A 22,269-nucleotide genomic window follows, 5' to 3' on the forward strand; every position below is an offset into this window, starting at 1 on the left:
CTTCTCAATATTTTCATTCTAATACAATATATTAGTCTTTATGCATAACACCTGTAACTGAGTTCTCTTGGTTTCTCTTTTCAGTTTGGATTTGAAATTAGTTTTCCTGAATTTTGTTTGAAGGGAATTACACCTACGAGTGTTAGTACATGTAATTTAAATCCCTGCTTTCTTGCCCAAAAAATAGCGCCATCGAAGGATAAGAGTATTCTGCCTAAGGTAATTATATCTACATTTAACTTCTCCTGCTGTCATCTGTTTGTGCAGCTTTGTTCTGTAAAATATGTTTGACTCTTGCCTCACTAGAACTAATATGCACGATATGTTCACGGGTACAGCTCATAGAACTCTTACAATTAAGTGCTTTTGTGTGATGAGTACTATGTGTTGGTACTCATTGCTACAGAGTGTTTTTTTTTTTTTTTAAATAAGGTAATAATTTTAAGTCAGTATAAGCCTGAATTGGACTTGGATTGGAGTTTACTATGGGACCCTTTTAAGATGAATGAAAAGCTAGCTGGCTACATGCTAAAAATTAGATGAAGGTTGAAGTTAGCTAGGCCTTGGTTTGGAACTTGACTCTGTCGCCTGGTATAGATTGGATACAACCTTGGATGTTGACAACTCATTTGTGAAATGAGAGCAATACCACCTTACAACGTTACTATGAAAGTTAAATGAGGTCAGAGATTAGCATCTGAGGCAGAGCCTGGCATAGGCTTAACTTGTGGGATTAGGCATGCTAATTCTCTTCATGAATCTTCTGTAAGTTTATTCTTTAAATGCAAGCAATTATAAGATATAATAATTAGAAGAGTACAGCTAGTTTTTTTTTCAAATAATGAAAACCACCATAAGAGGAGGTCCTTTACGAGTGCTTCTGAAATCGATTTTAAAATATCCAACTTAAGAATGTGTAAAATATAGAGGTCCTGAAATTATAAGATGTCAAATGATGCTTAATATTTTCTGATGAAAGGGCAGTAGAAAAAAAGGATATCATTTCTGCTGTGAATTCATTTTCTGTTATTGTTTATAATTACTGTAACAGTGTCTGTCTTTCACAGGATTTTTCAGTTCTTTTCTAAACCTTAGAAGATTTATTGACTTCAGATTTTCTTCTTTGGCAATGTAATGATCACGTATAATCATCTATCTTTAAACATTTTTTTTTCTTTGCTTCTACTGAGAATAATCTTCAGGTCCAACCTTTTCAATGAATTAAAGCAAAATTAATTACGATAAATATCGCCTTTAATCCCAGCACTCGGGAGGCAGAGGCAGGTGGATCTCTGTGAGTTTGAGGCCAGCCTGGGCTACCAAGTGAGCTCCAGGAAAGGCGCAAAACTACGCAGAGAAACCCTGTCTCGAAAAACCAAAAAAAAAAAAAAAAAAAAAAAAAAAATCTATCATGTATTAGTTACCTTTCTGTTGCTGGGATAAAACACCATGACCAAGGCAACTTATAGAAGAAGCAGTGGTTTTGGGCTTAGGGTTCCAGAGAGCCAGATCCATGATGGTGAAGCAAAGGCCTGGTGTGGGGAGCAGGAAGCTGACGGCTCTCATCTTCAACTACAGGGATGAAGAAAAGAGCCAAAAACGCCCACCTCCAGTGACATACCTCATCCAACAAGCTGCTCCTTTTAAGCCTCCTCAAACAGAGCCTGCAGCTGGAAACCAAGTCTTCAGATGCCCAGACTTTAGGGACATCTTATTCAAATCACTCCATGTCCCCGTATACACATGCATGGAAGGGCAGGGAGAATGAGGCAGGGGAGGAAACTAAAACTGTTTTTCCTTTGGATGTGCTTTCTTTGTGAGGCTTTTAAACTAATAATTACTAATTTGTTTGCTTTCATTTCATTTCCAGGATTAAAAGTATTATGCAATCTGAATTTCTTTTTCAGGTTTTCCATTATTATGGTCCTGCTTTAGAATTTGTGCAGATGATAAAATTATCAGATCTTCCCTCCTGTTACACGTCTGACATGGAATTCGAGTTGTATCCTTTTGTTGACACGTTCATCTTATTTTCCATTCTCTGGGTCGGGTAGGATGTCTGGGGACCAGCAGGTCAACGTGTTGGGTTTACATTTGTTTTCGTTTCATTGTATACCTCGTTTACTACTCATGCCCAAGTGGAAATTCTTCCCCAGGGGGCTCCTGGGGAAGGGAGTTCTTGCTTTCTCCACATTCCCCTGTCAGAAATCTTTGCCCTTGGGCAGTCCCTTTCCTTTCACTGTAGATTACTTGCTGTGGGCAGGGTGATGGAAGTAAAGCAGAGGTGACCGAACCTTGCTTCTTTGGCGCAGTTATGATGAATGTTCTGTGCTTGAGCACAGGTCAGGTCTACACACAGTGTGGCATTCATTGGAACTGTCGTTCCCACCACTCTGTCTTGATCCACCCACATGCATATTTTATTGCTTTGTCTTGTTTCGTTTCTTGTCTTATGAATAGCTTTCTTTTTTCCTGAATCCAAGATTCCTCTCCATGATTTCTGTTCTTTTCTTGATACTGTTTTGCTAAAGAATTGTGGTGTGTGTGGGCGTGACTCTTGGCTTCTCCTACTTCAGCAAGAGCCACACTTTTCTCCCAACTCAGAAAGAAAGTTGGCTTTCTGAAAGATCTCACTTGCCAAAACCTACTTGTCCTAAGGAAAGTCAGAAAAGCACTCATTAAGCCATTTCTACGATTTCACTCTGCATTTAGGTGTTGGATCATGCCCTAAGATAATTCAGTATATCTTCCCTGGTCATGATTTTAAGAAAAGTTCTATAATATATTCCCCCACCCCTTCCCCTTGCCTCAAGTACTATGTTTATGCTTCTAGAAAGGCACAAGGCTTCCTCCAGGTTGGCTCCTTGTTGATGATGAGCATGGAGAATGTGAGGAATATGTGGGGAGTGCAGAGTCATTTATACACACTTCTGTCTTGCTCAGATGTTTCTCTTACCGTCAGTATGATTGATGATACATTTTTCTATACTTAAGTAACTGTAAATGTCACCATATATACTGAAGTACTCAAAATACGTTTTGGGGGTGGATCCCTGGTGTGTAGGTCAGAGGACAGCTAGCAGGGGTTGCTTGTCTTCTTCCACCATGTGGGTTGTCAAAGGGGCAGGCCCCTGTACCGCTTGAGACACTTCACCAGCCCAGAACAGATATTTTATATTACGTAATTGCTGGTTTGAAACAGAGCACTCACATAGCACTCTTGAATTTTTTAATACAGAGATTTTTTTTTTACTCATTTCTTGTTTTTATAGTTTGTAGGAATGATAATCAGGATTAATAATCAAGAAAGTAATGTGTAAGGCAAAGAATAATTGGTAATTCTTTTACTTAAGCTTAATGAGTGATTTTCAGTGAATTATGGGAGAGTGAAATAATCAAGCTTGTTTTTCCAAGTCGAGTTTTTTTCCTGGTTACTCTTTTCTCATTCTTTAACTCCTTAGTACAGAGAGGTGACCAGAAACTGCACGAGGCAGAATTCCATGCTGCTGTTGGAACAGCTCTCTTCTCTGTGTGGCAAGGTATAGAAGGCTTTTATTAATTTGTTTTTTAATCCTTAACATTTAAGGACATGATAAAAGAAAATACAGCTCTTGCTCATAAATTTGGTTTCTTTAGTATAATATAACGTAGCATGGCTTTGGCAGTAATTCATGTTAAGACATTGCTCAAGTGTTTTGTAGACAAAGTGACATTTGATTTTATAGGAGACTTGGAAATGAACCTTATGTGCAATGATTGTAAGAGTTATTTTAAATGTTGGAATGCGTCATTAATCTCCTCCTTGGTGACGTCTCGTTCCAGTTCTGGGAAGTCATTTGTATCCCTGTGTTGTCTTTTCATGGGCAGGAGGTGGAAATGAGATGACTTCAAACATCACTGGATGCCTATTTTTATGTTAAAAATTACTTCTCTATTCCAGTTCTGCATAAGAGATTTATAGCTATTTTAATAATTACATTTGTATATCATATGATAAACTTGATGTCTTTTGGACATTTTTTAAAAACTGTAAAAAATACAGAATCCTGTATCTAAAGACCTGTGTCATTTTAAGGAAGAAAAACATAAAAGTTTTTATTTCCTTCTGAAAATTTCGTCAACTATTGCATTTCTATAGGAATGATTGTTAAAGCACAAAATACTTATTGGCCATCTTTATGTAACATTTCTTATTCCTGTAGTACCAGCCTATTAACAAAGGCCCCTGAGAGGAGATAGTGATTACTATCATTTTAGCAGTTTCCTCATGGTGTTAGAATTAGGCCTTGGTTGATATTCCCTTAGAAAACTGATACTGTAAAGTAAATGTGGTTTTGGTTGTAAGATGTCTGCCTATATGACCCCTTAGAATTTTGGAGATTCTAATCCCATTTTCCTGTATGTTTAATAGTATTTTAAATAGTGTGTCAAAGTATTTTTGATGAAGTGGCCTTGGATGATGTCAAGTTAAAGTTACACATATGCCTTTGTTTAGTGCTGATATGAAATAACCCTTAGTCTATCTAGTTATTAAAGGTAATGCTTATTCCAGAAGTGAACCAAGTTATTTATTATCTTGTGTGCAGCCATTTTGTTTTAAATGTGCCTTTGGGACCATGACTAAATCGTCAGTGTATAATGAATGCACATGTAGTGAGTCTGTGAGGCCTTCTAAGCTTCTCTCTGTATACAGCAGAGAGGTGGTGTACACCAACAGGTGTTGTCCTAGTTAGGGTACTGTTGCTGTGATCAAACACCATGACCAAAGCAAGCTGAGGAAGGAAAGGGTTTATTTGGCTCACACTTTCATCCATCACTGAAAGAAGTCAGGACAGGAACTCATGCAGGGCAGGCACCTGGAAGCAGGAACTGATGCAGAGGCCATGGAGGGGGGCTGCTTTCTGGCTTGTTCATCATAGCTTGCTCAGCCAGATTTCTTATAGAACCCAGGACTACAAGCCCAGGTGGGTTATAGAACCCACCATGGGTTGGACCCTCCACCATTGATCACTAATTAAGGTCACTTATAGAATGATCTTGTGGAGGCATTTTCTCAATCGAGGCTCCTTCTTTGTGTCAAGCTCGTGTCAAGATGATGTAAAACTAGCTAGCACAGGTGTCCTGTGACTTCCATAAACAAGCTCTGAATTTGAAGCTGTTTATTTATATTGGTTATAACTTGTCTTTACATTTTTTTTTTAAAAAAGTAATTGAATAGCTGCTTCTTCCTTGAAGTTGAGTGCTATATGTGTAGATTTTTCTTTTATCAGTTTGACTAAAAAGTTTTTGTTTAGAATATAAGAAATGGGTTTCATTGTGACGTTTTCATAATGTGTTTGGTTATACTTTGTTGTTATCAGACCTTTGTTTGTTTTGTTGTTGTTGTTTATCCAAATTTTTTTGTCATGCTGTGTGTCAGATGCTTGTTCAGATATTGAAGACAGCAGGTAGACAAGACCCTTGGTTGGTGCTTAAGTTCTCATAATCTATGTGATCATTAGGAAATGTCTTGGTTTATCCCTCATCTATCTGTCTTTCTCTTTGATTAGCCCCAAAGTAGATAGGAACATTTTTTTTTCAGTATAGCCTCTTTTTGTAGGCTACACAAGGATATTAGGGAGTCTGATAACACTACTCTGTGGCTAGGAAATGCTGTTTTTAAGGAGAGTTTGTGAAGTTTTAGGTCTGATTTCACTAGTGATTGCTTGTTAATGAGGATCGGTGCAAAGACCGGATGGATCAAGGTTTGGCAGTGAGGTTTGAAATGCGCTTCTAGCCTCTTTGAGTTACAAAGGCAACCCAACGGCATCATCCTCAAGTCTCAAGAACTTGTCTGAGGGTTAGGGCATGGGTGAGAATAAATGATCAGAAATCAAGTTTATTATGATCCAGTGTAAGCAGCTGACACAGTTATTTTATAGGAAATTAAAACCTGGGAGATTCAGAAATATATGTTTTCATCTTTGTTTTAAATATTTGTAGCAAATGTTTAATCACAATGAGACTGTCTCAAAAATGGGTCCATGGCAGTGGGTCATGAGTCAGTATGTAAGCTTTGTGTAGAACTGCATTCAGCCTGGATAGGCAGCTGTGAGAACTTCCCTGGTACGATCACCTCACTGGTGTCACCCTTTTCCACCTCACTGCTCTGGTGGCTCTTCTCCCATGGTCTGCATTCTGGACAATGATGTCTTGTTTATGAAAGGACTGAGTTTTAGCATTTAGAGCATTAGATTTGTCTTTGATATTTCATGATTCTTTTCTATTGCTAAGTAGCTTTACTTCTAATTGCTAATATTTGACTGTGTAAAGACATTTAACTTTTAAAAAGTTTTTCCTATAATAATGAAGACAAACACTTCTTTCCTTAATTTTATATCCGTAATTAAGACTGTAGAAGTAAAAATAATAAACAGCAACAGAACTAACATTGTAAAATGCTAATTCAGTGTCACATAGCCATGCAACTAATCTATTTCCATAGGGCAATTAAAAACATTTCCATTAGGTGTAAGATATTTGACTAATGTTTTGCCTAAATTTCTTCAGAGTTTTTTTTTTTTTAACTTAATGTTCTTTATTGGAATGTGCTGATTGATGTAACTACATTTCTAAAATGGGCAATATAACTTCCAGAGTTGTAATTTGTTTTATTTAGTCCTTAATCAGACTGAGAATTTAGATAAATGCATCATAATGATTCTTTTGAGCAAATATTTAATAAACATCTGTATGCTTAGCCTTGAGAATACAAATATGAAAAAGTTGAATTTGCTCATACATCAGTTGGAAGCTGCTGTAACTTTTTTTGGGGGGGGGTCTAATTTGTTATCTTTTGCATTTTACCTATTAGCGTTAAATCTCTTATTTCTAGGAATGAAAGCTTCTCTGTTGCTTTTGGATGTATTCTAATTTTCAAGCCACAAAAATAGTCAATACAGTTAAAGTTTCTAAAGTTATGGCACCACACATTTTTGGTACTAGATCTCTCAGTTAATTCCTCGTGGTTTTGTAGATTCACAAAGAAATCATACCAACAACCTAATTCATGCACAGAAAATATGAATAGTGAATGTCTTATTTACTTTTCCTGTTGCTATGGTAAATAGGCTGACAAACACACTGTAAGGGAGGAAGGGTTCATTTCTGCTCTCAGTTCAAGGGCGCAGTCTATCATGATGGGGAACTTAAGGCACCAGGTTATACTATGTCTAGAGTAAAGAAAGAAAGAATGTTGTCGTTTGTCTTTGCTCTTTTGGATCTTTTGGGGGCCCACCACCCAGCTCCCAAATAAATCACACACAGAGTCTTATTATTACTTATAAATGCCCAGCCTTAACTTGGCTTGTTTCCAGCCAGCTTTTCTTAAATTATCCTGTCTATTTTTTGCCTCTGGGCTTTTTCATTTCTTTATTTCCATGTATCTTACTTTGACTCTTACTCCATGGCTGGCGAGGTGGCTGGGTGGCTGGCCCCTAGCGTCCTCCTCTCCTCCTTTTCTTACTCCTTCTTTTCTTTTCCTCTCAGATTTCTCCTTCAATTTATTCTCTCTGCCTGCCAGCCCCGCCTATCCTTCCTCTTGCCTTGCTATTGGCTGTTCAGCTCTTTATTAGACCATCAGGTGTTTTAGACAGGCACAGTAAGTAACACAGCTTCACAGAGTTAAACAAATGCAACGTAAAAGAATACAACACATATTTTCATCATTAAACAAATGTCCCACAGCATAAACAAATGTAACACATCTTAAAATAATATTCTCCATCAAGAGAATAATGACTGCCAATGCTCACATAACTTCCCCACTCAATCGGTCCTGGACCCAAGCCAGGCAGTGATGCCACCCACTTTTAGGGGAAGGTCTTTCCACTTCTTTAACCTAATTAAGATAATCCCTCACAGGCATGCCTAAAAGCTAGTCTAATCTAAATAGCTTCTTACAGGTGTACCCAGAGGCTTGCCTCTTAGGCATATCTAAATCTTGTCAAGTTGCCAATCAACACTCACCACAGACAGAGCTTTCAGAAATAATTACCCAGTAGTAAAGAGGAGACTATAATTTTGGATCTGTCTTTCTATTTTGCTTCTTTGTTTCTCCTCGCTCTCTTATTTTGTGGGGAAGGTCATGGGGGCCTTTTTCTTTAGATTTTGCAGTGAAGTTCTTGAAAAATCATTGCTCAATAATTGCTAAATGTGTGAAATGTGAATTTCGCGTGATATTTGTTAACAGCGAATTTCAGTCTGCAATCGATAAAAATGTGCTCTATTTTTTCTTCAGGTTGGTGCTCTTTTTGTATTGCCATGTACTGTTAGTAACGTACTCATTCCGCCTCCCAGTCAACTGGCTTCAAGAAAGTGGAAGGAATACATAGCTAAAAGGCCCAAGACAATCAGTGGTAAGTTCTGCATCCTTCAGTTGTTTTATTGGTACATAATATAGATAATGTATTATCAAATTTGAAGTGGAAGTACTCTTTATTAGAGAGTATTGTTTTAATACCTCTAACCATGTCCATTAAGAAGGGCAGTACTTTATAGGCAGAACTTTGGTAATTAGGTAGCTACTAATTTTGAATATTGGATTCTTAGGCTCATCTCAAGAACAAAACAGGTGAAAATAAAATGGTTCATTTATTATATGAACCTGTATGCATAGTTTTCAAGACACTAGAACCTAACTATTTAAAAGGTTACTTATGCCACACAGCATCCTAGGTATTTAGCAATATGACTTTTTTTTAAAAAGATTTATTTATTTATTATATATACAGTGTTCTGTCTGCATGCAAGCCTGCATGCCAGAAGAGGGCATCAGATCTCTTTGTAGACGGTTGTAAGCTACCATGTGGTTGTTGGGAATTGAACTCTAGAAGAGCAGCCAGTGCTCTTAATCTCTGAGGCATCTCTAGTCCAAGCAATATGACTTCTATAATAACTGTACATTGGTTTATCTTCATGTTACAGATAAGGGCATTGTTGGTTAGAGAACTTAGAGTTCAGGTCATTGACAGAACCTTGCTATGAGTTCTGGGGCTTCCCCCAAGCACTTATACCTCTAGTAATCTAGGATGTTCAATGTAGGGGCCACAGAGGTCCTTGTGTTCACAGATAAGCATTAGGGAAACACAGGGTTGTCGTCTCTTTATAGGAAGAAATGTATACTTGTTTTCTGCCCAGAAGGCTGGGAACAGAGACAGTTCTTGTATAATATTAGAGGGACCAGCCTTAATATTATACATCCCAGGGGCTCAGGAGAGAGAACAACTAACGGCGAGGACTATTTTCAGGAAATAGAATCTCAGCACACAGAGCTCTATCGTCCACTTGCTTTAATTCCTCTGGCATAACATCCTTTATACACAGCTTCAGTTCTGTTCTCATGTCTAGCTCCTTTCTTGCCTGATTTCTCTCTATATTTATCTACTGTCCCCTCTAGATTCTATCTTAATTCCTTTATCTGGTTCTGTCCCTTCTAGGTTCTCATCTATCTAGTTCTTTCCCCTATCAGCTCCTCTCTCGTCTCCTTCTCTCTCATCTGGCTCTTCCTCATCTTGTTCTTCTCCATCTGGCTCTTCCTCATCTTCCATCTTGTTCCTCTAGTCCTCTCTTTTAGCCCTTCAATCTAGTTCTTCCCCATCTCAGTTCGTTCCTCTCAAGTTCTTACCCATCTAGTTCTTCCATTCTCTTTTCTCTTCTCCCCCTTGTGCCCTGGAAGTCCCGGTATATAAAAGGGAGGGTCTGAGCTAAATTGTGTAAAGCTATTAACATCCACCTCTCCTAGGCGGCGTCTCCTTGTGGAATTTACCGTAAGTCAGGAGACTTGCATATGGGCTGTTACCATTGTTAGTCCACCTGGGACTAACAGTGGGCGCCCACCTGGGTGGTGTTTCCTGTAGTCCTTGAAAGTGGCCAAGGGAGATAATCTGATTCCAGAGAAAGCCTTTCCTGAGGCTGTTCTCCAAATACCTGGAATGTGTTTGTCCAGAGAGTGATCAGTCTACACTGTTAGTCCTTCTTAGGGGAAAGTTAATTGGAAAAACTATGAAGGCACACATGATTTTCATAACAGAATACAGCTGATATATAACAAGCCAAGTAACACCAAAAACTCCTTGGGATTTGGCTTCCTCTGGAGGAATTCCCTGATCCCTCCAGGTAGTGACTTTGCCATAACCAGCTGAGTTCTTATGATATATTCCTGTGGCCCGCAGCAGACAGTTAATAGCCCAATGACCTTTGCACCATCTGAATGATAGACCACACCAGATCTTCCCCCAGACCCTTAAGATGTCACATAGAGCCAATCTATAGAACTCATCTTTCTGGAAGAGGTCACATATACTTTACAAAGAGCTTCAATGTAATCATGTTTTAAGTGTTATTGTGTACATGGGACTGAGTTAATTATCACCAGGAAGTTTTTTTCCAAATTGTGCTATACTTAAATATGCCTAAAACAAACTGCCGTATGTCAGACTGTGCAAGTTTGACCAACACATGCTTCTGAGTTGTGTTGAACAGGACTTCCTCCCTGTCTCACTGGGATCCTACTTGACTGGCCGTGTTGGGTATTTACAGAGACCTCCACAGTTCAAGATATTAGTGGAGCCTGTTGCACAACGCTAGAACATGAATAAGTGCAGGTTTAACCCACCTCCGCCGCTCATGGGGGATGGATACAGCTGTGTTTTTTGAGGTGCTTCAACAAAATCAGTTATAGAGCAGCAGTACAGTTAAGTTTCCCTCACAGTGCATGAAGTCATGAGAAACTGTTTGTCAGCACCGTGTGTGTCTATGACTAGTAATGTATATTGAATGTTTGCATCCCTTCAATAAACCGAGTATGGCCTGGGTAGCTCATCACTGCTTCTTTTTCTGCTTGTAACTTTGTACAACTTTGAGAAGCCTCCAAGTTGAAGGTTCTGATTCTAAGGTAGTTTCTTGATGGAGAATTTACTCAGGTGTTTGGTTGGTTGATTGGTTTCCACATGATTGCAGCTAAGAAAATACCTTGTTGTTCAATTTTAGGTTTTAGAATCACTGCCTCTTGAAACTTAGGGATGAACTATGGAAACTTTGGAATAGTCATATGACATAGATCACATGATCCTGTTTAAAGATTGTTGATTACTGATTAGTCCAGGTCATTAGCACTGATTAAACTGGATCCTTGCAGGAGCTTTTCCTTTCTTCTAAGAAGCAGAACAAAATCAAACAGGGTAGTTGATTAAGGCCTTTCCTAGCTCTGACCCTTCCTGAAGAGGACATTTGCTACTTACTCCACTGACACAATATAGAAGCCAAGTTTTGTTTTAAAAAAAAGAAAAAGGGAGAGAGGGAGGAGGCAAGTTTTGGTTAGTTTCAGTAACTTTTAGATCCAGAAAACTTCATACCCCGGCACTTCCATCACCAACAGTAGTTTCTCTCAGTGACCCACATTAACTCTTGGGTCATCCCCAAACCATAACTATGTTTCTTCATCATTGTTCTCGGAGTCTCTGAATTAAAACTTATCCTGTTTCCCAAAATAATCTCCTGGTTGTATTTCTTTGTGACTTTGTCAATCATTTTAATCAATTGATTGATTGATTGATTGATTAATTAATGGATCAATTAATTAATGGGTTAATTAATGGATTAATTAATTAATCCGTCCATCCAGTCAGTTAAACATTTTTGGTTCAAACATTTTACCTGACCATAGAATGGATACTGTCCACTAGATGCAGTACAGTAATTTGGGGATTACTGTGGAAGGAGAGACACTTTATATCCCATTCATTGTTTTCGTGCTGTTGCATAGAAAATAAGTGCTGAGAAGTAATTGTAAGTCCTGCTCTAACTCTGTATTCAGTAACAGTTGAGTGGGAACAGTCCTGAAGACACTGCATGAAGAAAGCAAGGTGTGCAATGATTTAGACATTATATGTGGTAAGAGGAACACCTCAATGTATGTGTTCATCATTTATACATGTTGTGTGTGCATTATTCATGCTTTCCACAGACATTTTAGTTGAGCATCTATGGTTTACTAGGATGGTTTACGTGCCTGACCCACATCAAACAAAATCTTGAAGCTTACATTATAGAAGAGATAAGACCCTCAGTTCTCAGCCCCAGATGGTCACATAGCTCAGTGTCTTAATGTTTTCAGGCCTTTGCCCCAAGCTGTTTTCTCATCCGGGATCAGCTTTGCTGTCGCACCTACAGTTGCCAGCAGACCTTCTCCATCTTTGCAGCTGTTTAATATCGTGAATTTGTCTCTGGTTGATGCTTACAGGTGCTTAGAAATATTTGTTAGCTTCTAAGTGAGGTATGTATTTCCGGTCGTAATAACTGCTGTCTCAACAATAACAACAACAACAACAACAAAACGAACCTGGACTCATTCATGAACCATGAGCCAAAGTATGTGTCTCAGGTGTTATCAGTTCTTCAAGTTTCTTTCCTTGTAAAGCACATGTCTGTTTTTATTTGAACTACAGATGCTGTTGCTTTTATAGATGAACCGTTCTTTGTTGTGGAATATTATTTTAAGATGTGTTACTTTTGTTTATGTTGCATTTGTTTAACTCTGTGAAGCTGTGTTACTGTGCCTATATAGAACACTTGATGCGCTAATAAAGAACTGGCCAATAGCAAGGCAGGAGAAAGGATAGGCAGGGCTGGCGGGTAGAGAGAATATATAGAAGGAGAAAACTGGGAGGAGGGATCTAAAATCTAGCAGCCAGAAGTGGAAGAAGACTCCAGGGACCAGCCACCTAGCAACACACACAGCAAGCTATGGAGTAAGGGTGTGATTTACAGAAGAAAGAAAATGGGAAAAGCCCAGAGGCAAAAGGTAGACAGGATCATTTAAGATAAGTAAAGCTGGCTAGAAACTAAGCCAAGCTAAGGCCAGGTATTCATAATTAAGAATAAGCTTCTGTGTGTGATTGATTGGGGAACTGGGTGGCAGGCCCCCCAAAAGAGACAAAAGCAAACAACAGCATTTCCTTTTTTTTTTTTGTCAAGTATAGTATTAATTTATTTGACAAAATCAAGCTATTCTCTGATACTTAACATAAACAATTGAATATATATTTGCATGCAAATATTTACATACACACACACACTGAATTTTAATCTCTTTATTCTCACATTTATTGTACGCACATTCAGTCACTTTCGTTTTCCACTGAATTCCATGATCCCTAATACAGTGTATCTTAAAAACAAGGTAATTTAATTAATATTCAATAAACATCAATTACTCTTCTATCTATTGTTAACTCTTCTAATTGTATCTTTTGGTTAGAGCATAGCAATATAAGCACACCAAAAACAAAATTATTATCGGAGCTAGAGAGTAATCCTTACAACGCATCTGGAACTTAGTAAATGAGTAAAATGAAGTGTTGTCAGCATTGAAGAGGGATATTCTGTAAGAGGACAGGAAATTATTTGATCTGGAGCACTTAACCACTAAAATGACTTGATAGACCTCCTTAAATTACAGTTTTTAAAGAGTATTTTGTGTGAAGGTCCTGTTTCAATTCATTGATCAGTGGAAACAGACCCCTTAGGGCATTTATATGGGCTCTATTTTTGGACACTCTCACACAATTTAATAGTAGAGAGACATAGTTAAAGAGAAAGATTGGTTGTTCATGGGCTGCAATATAGAATCAATACTAACAGAGTTCCCTTAACAAATCTTACTGATGGATATTCAGATGTTACTAAGTATGGCTTTGCATGACTTCCAGCGTACCCTAGTCCACAGCCTTAAAACACCAGAGATGTCACACACAATAAATATGTGCCCTAATGACATTGCTTTTTTTAAGGTATTAATATCTTTTTTAAAATTTTATTTTATAATTCAGTTTAATTTTACATATCATCCATGGATTCCCTTGTGTCACCCCCCCCCCCAAAGAGACAAAAACAAACAACAGCAGTTCTTAAGTAGCAACAGATCCCTGTGGTGAGAACTAGGATGTGCTCAGTTTGATACGTGCTTTAAAGTCTAGTAGCAAGGGATGCTTTTAAGAGATAGTAAGAAAATCTCTCGAGAATCATGCTATGGAGAAAACTGGAAAAGAATTGTATAAACTAATGAAATTATCAACCTGTATGACTGGAGAGAGATTTCTTTATATACAATTTACATGAAAGGCCGGGTGTATAATGAAAAGTACCCATGGTATAAAATTGTTAAAAAAAAATCCAATGATCATCATCTCAAGTCAGAGAGATCAGATAAAAATTGTTATCTGTCAGTGTTGGAGACCTACTGTGTGAAAGGATGATAAATGGCGCTGGTGGCAGTGCTGATTACCTGTGGAAAAGTCGCGAGCCACGGCCACAACTACCTAGTTAGAGAGCTTTATTGGGAGGAAGTTGGGGGGAGAGGAGAGCCAGGCCTGGAGAGAGAGAAAGATGGTGGGGTAGGGGGAGAGGGGAGCAGAGCAGAGAGAGAGAGAGGGTGGGGTCTGCATCCGGCGCTTTAAGGTGCAGATTGTGTGACCACATCATGTACGTAGTAGCCAGCGCATACTGATGATGCAAGATGCAAGACCTCCCGCTCAACTCCTGAACTGTGCATATGTAGCCATGTAGCTGGAGTGAGGGCAGAATTCTAACACTATGTGCCATGCGCATTGCATTTATTATCTTTGATTTTCAGAATATGGCACTACTGAAGATGTATGAATGGATAAGGAAGCTCCTGAAAAGCTGCTCAGTCTCATTAGCCTTTTGAGAAATGCAGATGACAACCAGAATGTGCTGTTACAGGACACTCATTAGAATGGTTGTAATAGAAACCTGTGACCATCCCATGTTGAGGATGTAGTAAACCTCACACGTTTTTGGTGCGGAGGGAGATGCTTCACAGAACATTTTGAGATGAAACTTATACTTAATCATACAACCCAATAATTCCATTCCTAGCTATCTACCAAGAAGAAAAGGGTATATGTTTTCACATAAGATTTGTGAACAATTGTTTAAAAAAAAAAATAGGCATAGATAAAGGCTACTCTCAACCTTAGAGAAGCATCTGTTTTCAGTGATCAGTGCTTAATGCCGAACTCACAGCTGCCTAAGAGAGTAAGTGATGGATGAGGGCTTAGCCCTAAATCATCCATTTTCTACCCTCTCTGTGGCAGGGAAAAATCACGGAAAAAGAGACAGAATGTTAGAGCTGGAAGACAGAAAGGCAGAGCAAACCTTTTTTTTTTTTTTTTTTTTTTTTTTTTTTTTTTAAAGATTTATTTACTATGTATACAGTGTTCTCCTTGCATGTATGCCTGCCCACCAGAAGAGGGCATCAGATCTCATTAAAGATGGTTGTGAACCACCATGTGGGTGCTAGGAATTGAACTGGAAGAGCAGCCAGTGCTCTTAAACCTTTGAGCCATCTCTCCAGCCCAGCAGAGCCACCTTGTAGACACAACATAACTCGTGTAGTCACAAACTGACAAACTGAGCAGTTGCAGTTACTTGTGCTTGGCTTGCACAAGACAAGCCCTCAACATTCAGTCATGGGTGGGGAAGCATCACTGAACCTTCCTTTGCTGAGGATCTTTGGCCACTGATGGGACTCTGGGAGATGGGGAGCCACAGCCTTCCACTGGGTAAACTCATGGGGTTCCAGTGACTTGTTGGCCAAACCCAGAGGGACAACAAACAAACAAACAAAACCAAAGACATCAATGTGAGGAAGAGATTAGTAGGGAAGGGTGGTGGATGGGAGGAAGTGGGTGAGACCCACAGTGCTGTTCTCACACCCAGAAGGATTTTGTTTGTTTGTTTGGTAAGGCTCACTGAAGTCTCCTTTGAAGTAAATGTAGAGCTTTGTTCTTCTCTGTAGTTCAGTGATTCTCAGCCCCAGCTAAGTGTTAGAAAAGTTGTCAAACAAACAAGTGGGGCTGGGCTGCGCCCGAGAACAATCCAGCGTCAGTGGACAGGCCATCGCGCTCGTGAAAGCACGTGGTGTCATTCACATGTGTGTCTGTGCCTCACGTTGCACGCTTCAGCCTCAGCTGAAGAGTGTCAGTTACTGAAGAGAATCACTCAAGTGTTCGGAGACAGAGTAAGAATGGAGAAACTGAGTTTTGGGACTTCAACCTTTACCCGGAGAAAGATGATTCCTGAGTAGTAAGTAGGTCTCAAACTTGAGTCTCACTGGTAATGAGGATAAACACTTTGTAAGCTCTGCAATATCCTTTCCCTATTTTGCAGGAGCTAACATGCTTCCTGTGCTTATACAACAATAAGGAAGTCATTGTTCATAATTGGAGGCCCTAGGATAGCCTCTGAATGTATTTTCTATTCATTGTTGCTTTCAAATTGTATGTTTTAGGTATTGTAATAGAAAGAAAATGTACTTAGCTTATGACTTATTTGAAATGGTTGTGATAGAATTTGTAAATCTTGGTTTTGTAATCTCCACAGTAGGAGGCTTCATATAGTTGTAAATACAGCTATCAGTTAAGATTCTTTCTAGAACTGAGACACAAGATTTTTTTTTGAAGTCTTATTAACATCTAAATTGTATGCTAACTTGCTCAAAGCTTAGTCGGGAGATACGGTGAGGGATCAGTATTGTCTGTATGTGTTTGGAAGGTGTTTTAGGAATGTAAAGTTAGATTTTTTTTCCTTTGTGTGTGTGTGGAGGGGTTGTGTGCGCATACACATGTGTGCATGTATGTGTGTGCAAAAGTGCTACCATGAATGCATTTGTGGCCTCCTACTTGGCTCTGAATTATTTCAAAATTGAGTTTATAACTAAACAATGGTTTCATTGCTATAAAGAATATAGCTTCCTAAGCTGCCTACATTGAAGTCTAGATTGTATATTGACATTTATTTTGGCATGATTATTTATTTATTCATTTATTTTGTTTATTGTAGTAGAGTATTATTTTAAGGTGTATTACTTTTGTTTATGTTGCATTTGTTTAACTCTGTAGAACTGTGTTATTGTACCTGTCCAAAACACCTGATAGTCTAATAAAGAACTCAACAGCCAATAGCAAGACAGAAGAGAAAAATAGGTGGGGCTGGCAGGCAGAGAGGATAAATAGGAGAAATCTGGGAGAGGGAGAGATCTAGGAGCCAGAAGAGGAGGACTTCAGGGGCCAGCCACCTAGCTACACAGCAAGCCATAGATAGAGTAAGAGTAAGATTTACAAAAGTAAGAGAATGGGAAAAGCCCAGAGGCAAAAAGTAGATGGGATAATTTAAAGTTAAGGAAAGCTGGCTAGCAAAGCCAAGGTGAAGCCAGGCATTCATAATTAAGAATAAGCCTCTGTGTGATTTATTAGGGAGCTAGGTGGTGAGCCCCTAAAAGAAAAAAGAGTAAAAACTTCCAGCAACAGTTTATTTTCAATACAGGGTCTTTCTGTGTAGCCCTGGTCATCCTGGAATACACTTTGTAAACTAGGCCAGCCTTGAACTTGGCATGATTAAAATAGCTGTTTTTATTATTTTTCATTTCTTAAAGAGAATATATTAAAATAATTGTCAGTGTGTCAGGATACTCCTACCCAGTTGTCTGAGATATTTTTATTTTCCCTTATATTAATATGAAATATTATTTCTCATTTACATTGATTTAATTTTATTTTTGTATTGTTGAACTGTGAACAAAATGTGAGTGTTAGGAGGTTTTAAAACCCACTAAGAAACTTATTGATGTAAGATGGTGGCTTCATTTCCTTGCAATAGAAATCTGTCAGAGAATGGAGCTCAGTGGTTAGAACACTTACCTAGCATGTACTCGGCCTGGGTTTTAACTCCAGCACTGTAAAAATAGTAATTTTTTTGGCTAATGGATTTCTAATCATAGTATATCATACCTTCAGTATGGTTTGTGTTAATTTGTAAAATTTGATGCAACGAATGGACACTTGGTAGTTTCTTCTTTCTCATTTTATCTGTATTGTGTAGTGAAAATACTTTCATGTCTTGATGAAGGAGCATGCAAGCCAACCACTGCCTCACTGATTGATTGCGCAAATACAGCATTTGGAAGTAGAGATTGTCTTTTATAATCCGTTCCCCCTCACTTCTTTAGGAGGAGTGATCACAATTAAATAACTGCTAATCGTAAGTCTGGTACTTCCTGCAGAGTTTGCGTGAAAGTTGTTAAATAAGTCTTCAATTGGCACCTGCCAAAAGTCCGAGACAACATGTTTTCAGTGACTGCAGTTGTGGTGGTTGGGAGTTTTTAAAGTCAGTGTTTTTCTTTGGGGAAAAGTGAAGTTGCTGTCATTGCAGAATTCGGTGTTTACAGGGCTCACAAAGAAACAAGCTAATACAAACACAGAACGTAGTGGAGAGACGCGTGCAGCTTCAACTGTCAGTTCTAAGATGACCCATGAATTAAGGTCGCTCTGTCCTGTGGTAGAATTTTGTTTTTCTCTTCTGATTACCTTAATGTAAATTCATTTCTAGAAGAATTGTTTATGAATAGGAATGATGTCTTCGTTGTAATCTAATTGCAAAAATTATTTGATACTCATCTTGTTTAGGAATAAGCATTTATTCACAGATCATGTATGTAAAATAAACTTGTGATAAAATTATTGTGCTGATTTTGTTTTAGCATTTTTGCATAGGTGTATGTATATAATGTATATACTATGTTAAAGATCCTTTCATGCAGTGTGTCTTTTTCTACTGTTCAAATTAAGTCCTCTAGGGACTAGAGAAACAAGCCCTGATTGCTCTTCCAGAGGACCTGGATTCTATTCCCAACACCAACATAGACATCTGTAACTTCAGGGACAGGGGATCTCACATCTTCTGGCTTCCACAGGCACCAGGAAATCATATAGTGCACAAGCATTCATGCAGGCCAAACACCCATATACATTTAAAAAAGGAAAAGTTCAGTTATGGTATCTCACTTTCAAAATTCTGGAAAATGTTCAGGGAAAGAAATATACAGGGTGCTGCTCCGTGTTCAGCATCTAAATGTAGGCGGAGTTTCTCTGTGTCTCTGCATCTGCTCCCAAACTGACGCAGAGACTTAATTATAAATGCTCGACTGATAGCTCAGAGTTATAACGAACTAGCTCTTACAATGTAAATTAATATGTATTTCTTATCTAAGTTCTACCACGTGGCTCATGGCTTTTTACCTCATTTCATACGTGTCCTGCTTCCTCTGTGTCTGGCTGGAGACTTCTTCCAGTTTGCTCCTAGTCTGGCTCTCCTGCCCAGTCTCTTCCTGCCCAGCTATAGGCAGTTAGCTCTTTATTAACCAACGAGAGTTGTACATATCTACAGTGAACAAAGACTGTTCCACAGCATCTAAGCCCTCTTTGATAGTCAGTGATCATTATTTCAGAACTCCAGTTCTGCTGTCCTGTATTGTCCTTGTTTTACGCTTGTTCGAGAATAAACTGTTTGTCTTGTGCACTTAAGGCATTGCTGGGTTACCTCCAATGTCTTGTATAATGCAGTTGCTATGTAATTAAAAAAGAAGTCTGTACATGTTTAAATGAACGTGTTCCCCCCACCCCCCAGTATTTTCTCTGTTGTTGATTGAATTCAGGGAAACAGAGCTAGTGGAAGACTGTTTTTCTCTTCTCTTCTCCTTTCCCCAGTTGAGCTGTGTGTGCTTCTAAGTGGCAATTTACTCTACTTGGAAGAAATGAAGGGTATGTAGAGACAGGCAAATCCCTGAAGCTAACTGGCTAGCCAGCTTAGCCGATGGGTGAGCTCCAGGTTCAGTGAGAGAGACTATCTCAAAATAATGTCGAGAGCGACTGAGGAAGACACCATATGTGGACTTTTGCCGTCATATATATCCATATACACATACATGTACACATGCACACACACATATACCACATGAATACATATACCCCACATACATGCATGCATTTCATACACACACACACACACACACACACACACACACACACACGTTGGAAATATGGACATATCTGTATGAGAAAGTTATTATGGAGCTTCAATAAATTGGAGCAAAAGAATGAGTATGTAGTGATTAGACAGGACAAAAAGTCCATACTTTTTATTGCTGTCATGACTTTCTGCTTCAACAGCTTCTCAACTAAATGGGTCGTCCAAACGGTCCCAGATGTATCGAGCGACAGCTTTGTTTCATCGTCAGATACCATGGAGCTGTCCAGTCGGTCTCTCTTAGGGATCAACAGTTGCCATGTGATGAGCAGTGTTTCCCTGTTCTTACCTAGATCACTGTTCTTCAGTTCCAGATGTCGACGTGAAAGGCGAGTACTCCAGCTATTACCTCCTGTTGCAAGGCAACGGCAGGACCAAGTGCAGGGCCACACTGCTTCACTCGGCCAGCCAGATCAACGGCTCCTTTGCACTCCGGTTCATTCACGGGAGGATGAAAACAGAGAGAGAGGAAGCCAAGTGCAGTAAGTATTCACTCTGCTGGAGAGACCCGTCCCCACACTTGTTTGTACTTTAATTAATTGACATGGTTGTAAGTGGAAGGAATAATAATGAAACTCCATTTCTGCCATTAGTTCACCTTTTTTTTTTTTTTAATATAAAATATTTTGGTCCTGTTCTGTCCCCTCCTTCAACTTCTCTCAGATCTTTCTGTACCTCTGTACCCACCCAAGTTCATGTTCTTTCTCTTCCTGCCTCAAAAAAAAAAAAAAAAGAAAAGAAAAGAAAATCAGAACTAATAAACAAAACTCAACAAGGTGGAAAATACCAAACAAGAACAAGAAGCACACAGCAAACATGGAGTCCCGTTTTGTATTGGCAAACCGCTCTTGGCCTGGGCCTGCCCTGGAGTGTGGTTGATATATCCAGTGACTCTCCACAGAGAAAAATTGGTTTTCCTTTTCCTGGCAGGTATTAACTGCAAACAGCTTCTTGGTTAGGGGTGGGACTTTGCATCCACTTCCCTGTCTCCGTGCTGGGATTTTAATATAACCTTTTTATAATTTAAAATGAAGAAAATTAATCCCTTTACAACATTCAAAGTAAAGATTAGCTATTAGCTTTTAATTTCAGATGCCAAATTGTTAGTGTTTACTGCTTTCAACACTCAAATTTTTTTATTTCTATTTATTTTCTCTCAAGCCTCTTTTGCTTCATTGATGTTTGTCTTTCTCTTTTCTAAGTTCCATATTTAGTTCTATATTAAGTTCTACATTTGTGTGTGTGTGTGTGTGTATGAGAGAGAGTTTGTGTATATATTGGCTGTGTCAATGGCATATTATTCACAGACAGGGAGCACAGAGACAGAAACAGCCCAGGATCTATCACAAGCCAGCCTCCCAAGACTTAAGCTGTATGGTGCACATGGAGTCTTGACTCCCTGTGTCCTACGCATAGCACAGTTGAGGATACCCGAAGGCATCCTTCTCTGGGTTACAAGCTTCAGGGGTCACATGACTCCCTAAACAAAGTACGAGTAGGCTTCCCTTGAAGGTGAGAGAGGAACAAACCCAAGCTTTCCTTTGTGTTTTCTGATAGTGCATTTCCTGCACATTCTAATTATCTGAGAACTGTATACAAGAAGAAAAGAGGATGAGCCTGGATCAGCCACGGCAGTTCTGGAACTGTTGTGTAGTTTTATACTAGATTCATTATGCAAAGAATGGAACGGACGAGGACAGGTAGACCTGTGGCTCATTGTGGGGACTGTGAGAACCTGTACTTAGAAAGGAGAAAATGTTCTGGCTTTGTTTTCTAAGTAGGCAAAAGAGAATACTATGTAGTGAAGTTACCCTGGTACCCATATCCCTCAAGGAATTAAGAGTCAGATCAAAGATTAAAATATAGAACAATTTAGTATGCTCATTTCCCCATGTTTAATAGTTACTTTGAAATGTGCAACATCAAGAGAGGTGAGTGGTTGGCTTTTATGTTTCTAGTCATGTCCTAACACACTTCCTAGGAGCTGAATTTTAATTCTTAGCATAGAATATCATCAATGTTGACTTTTTCTTATTTCTTAGGTTTTCCTTTTGACTTCTCATCACTCCCAAGTTTTTCTGAGGAGCAGATTTTACAGAGGGAGAAACAGTTAGCCAGCGTTCAAGTTTTGGCTTTGAAAGAATGCCTGAGTAAGTACCAGTTTGGGCTTTTGATTCTACCATAAGAGTGTGGGTCTGTTTAGTGTGAGTCATCTGTGTTTACATACATGTTCCTCTACATGTTATCTTTCAGGTGTGATCCATAGAGCTTCATGTAAATAGATGACTAGGGTAGATGAGGTCTGCATTGCTATTTTTACTGCATTCAGAATATCCTGATTGTCAG

At 38.9% G+C, this 22,269-nt stretch overlaps 1 protein-coding gene across 1 annotated transcript in view; it reads left to right on the forward strand.

Moving 5' to 3' along the window:
- Positions 1–22,269, forward strand: part of LOC114694833 (MDM2 binding protein) — a 75,080-nt gene that overhangs the window by 13,150 nt on the left and 39,661 nt on the right. The window contains exons 8-13 of the mRNA XM_028871906.2: positions 85–219; positions 1,908–2,002; positions 3,467–3,539; positions 8,279–8,396; positions 20,232–20,405; positions 21,966–22,073. Coding sequence (XP_028727739.1) covers positions 85–219; positions 1,908–2,002; positions 3,467–3,539; positions 8,279–8,396; positions 20,232–20,405; positions 21,966–22,073 — 703 coding nt within the window. The remainder of the gene's footprint in view (positions 1–84; positions 220–1,907; positions 2,003–3,466; positions 3,540–8,278; positions 8,397–20,231; positions 20,406–21,965; positions 22,074–22,269) is intronic.

This window comes from Peromyscus leucopus, chromosome 20 (assembly GCF_004664715.2).
Source record: "Peromyscus leucopus breed LL Stock chromosome 20, UCI_PerLeu_2.1, whole genome shotgun sequence".
NCBI classification, from domain to species: Eukaryota; Metazoa; Chordata; class Mammalia; order Rodentia; family Cricetidae; genus Peromyscus; species Peromyscus leucopus.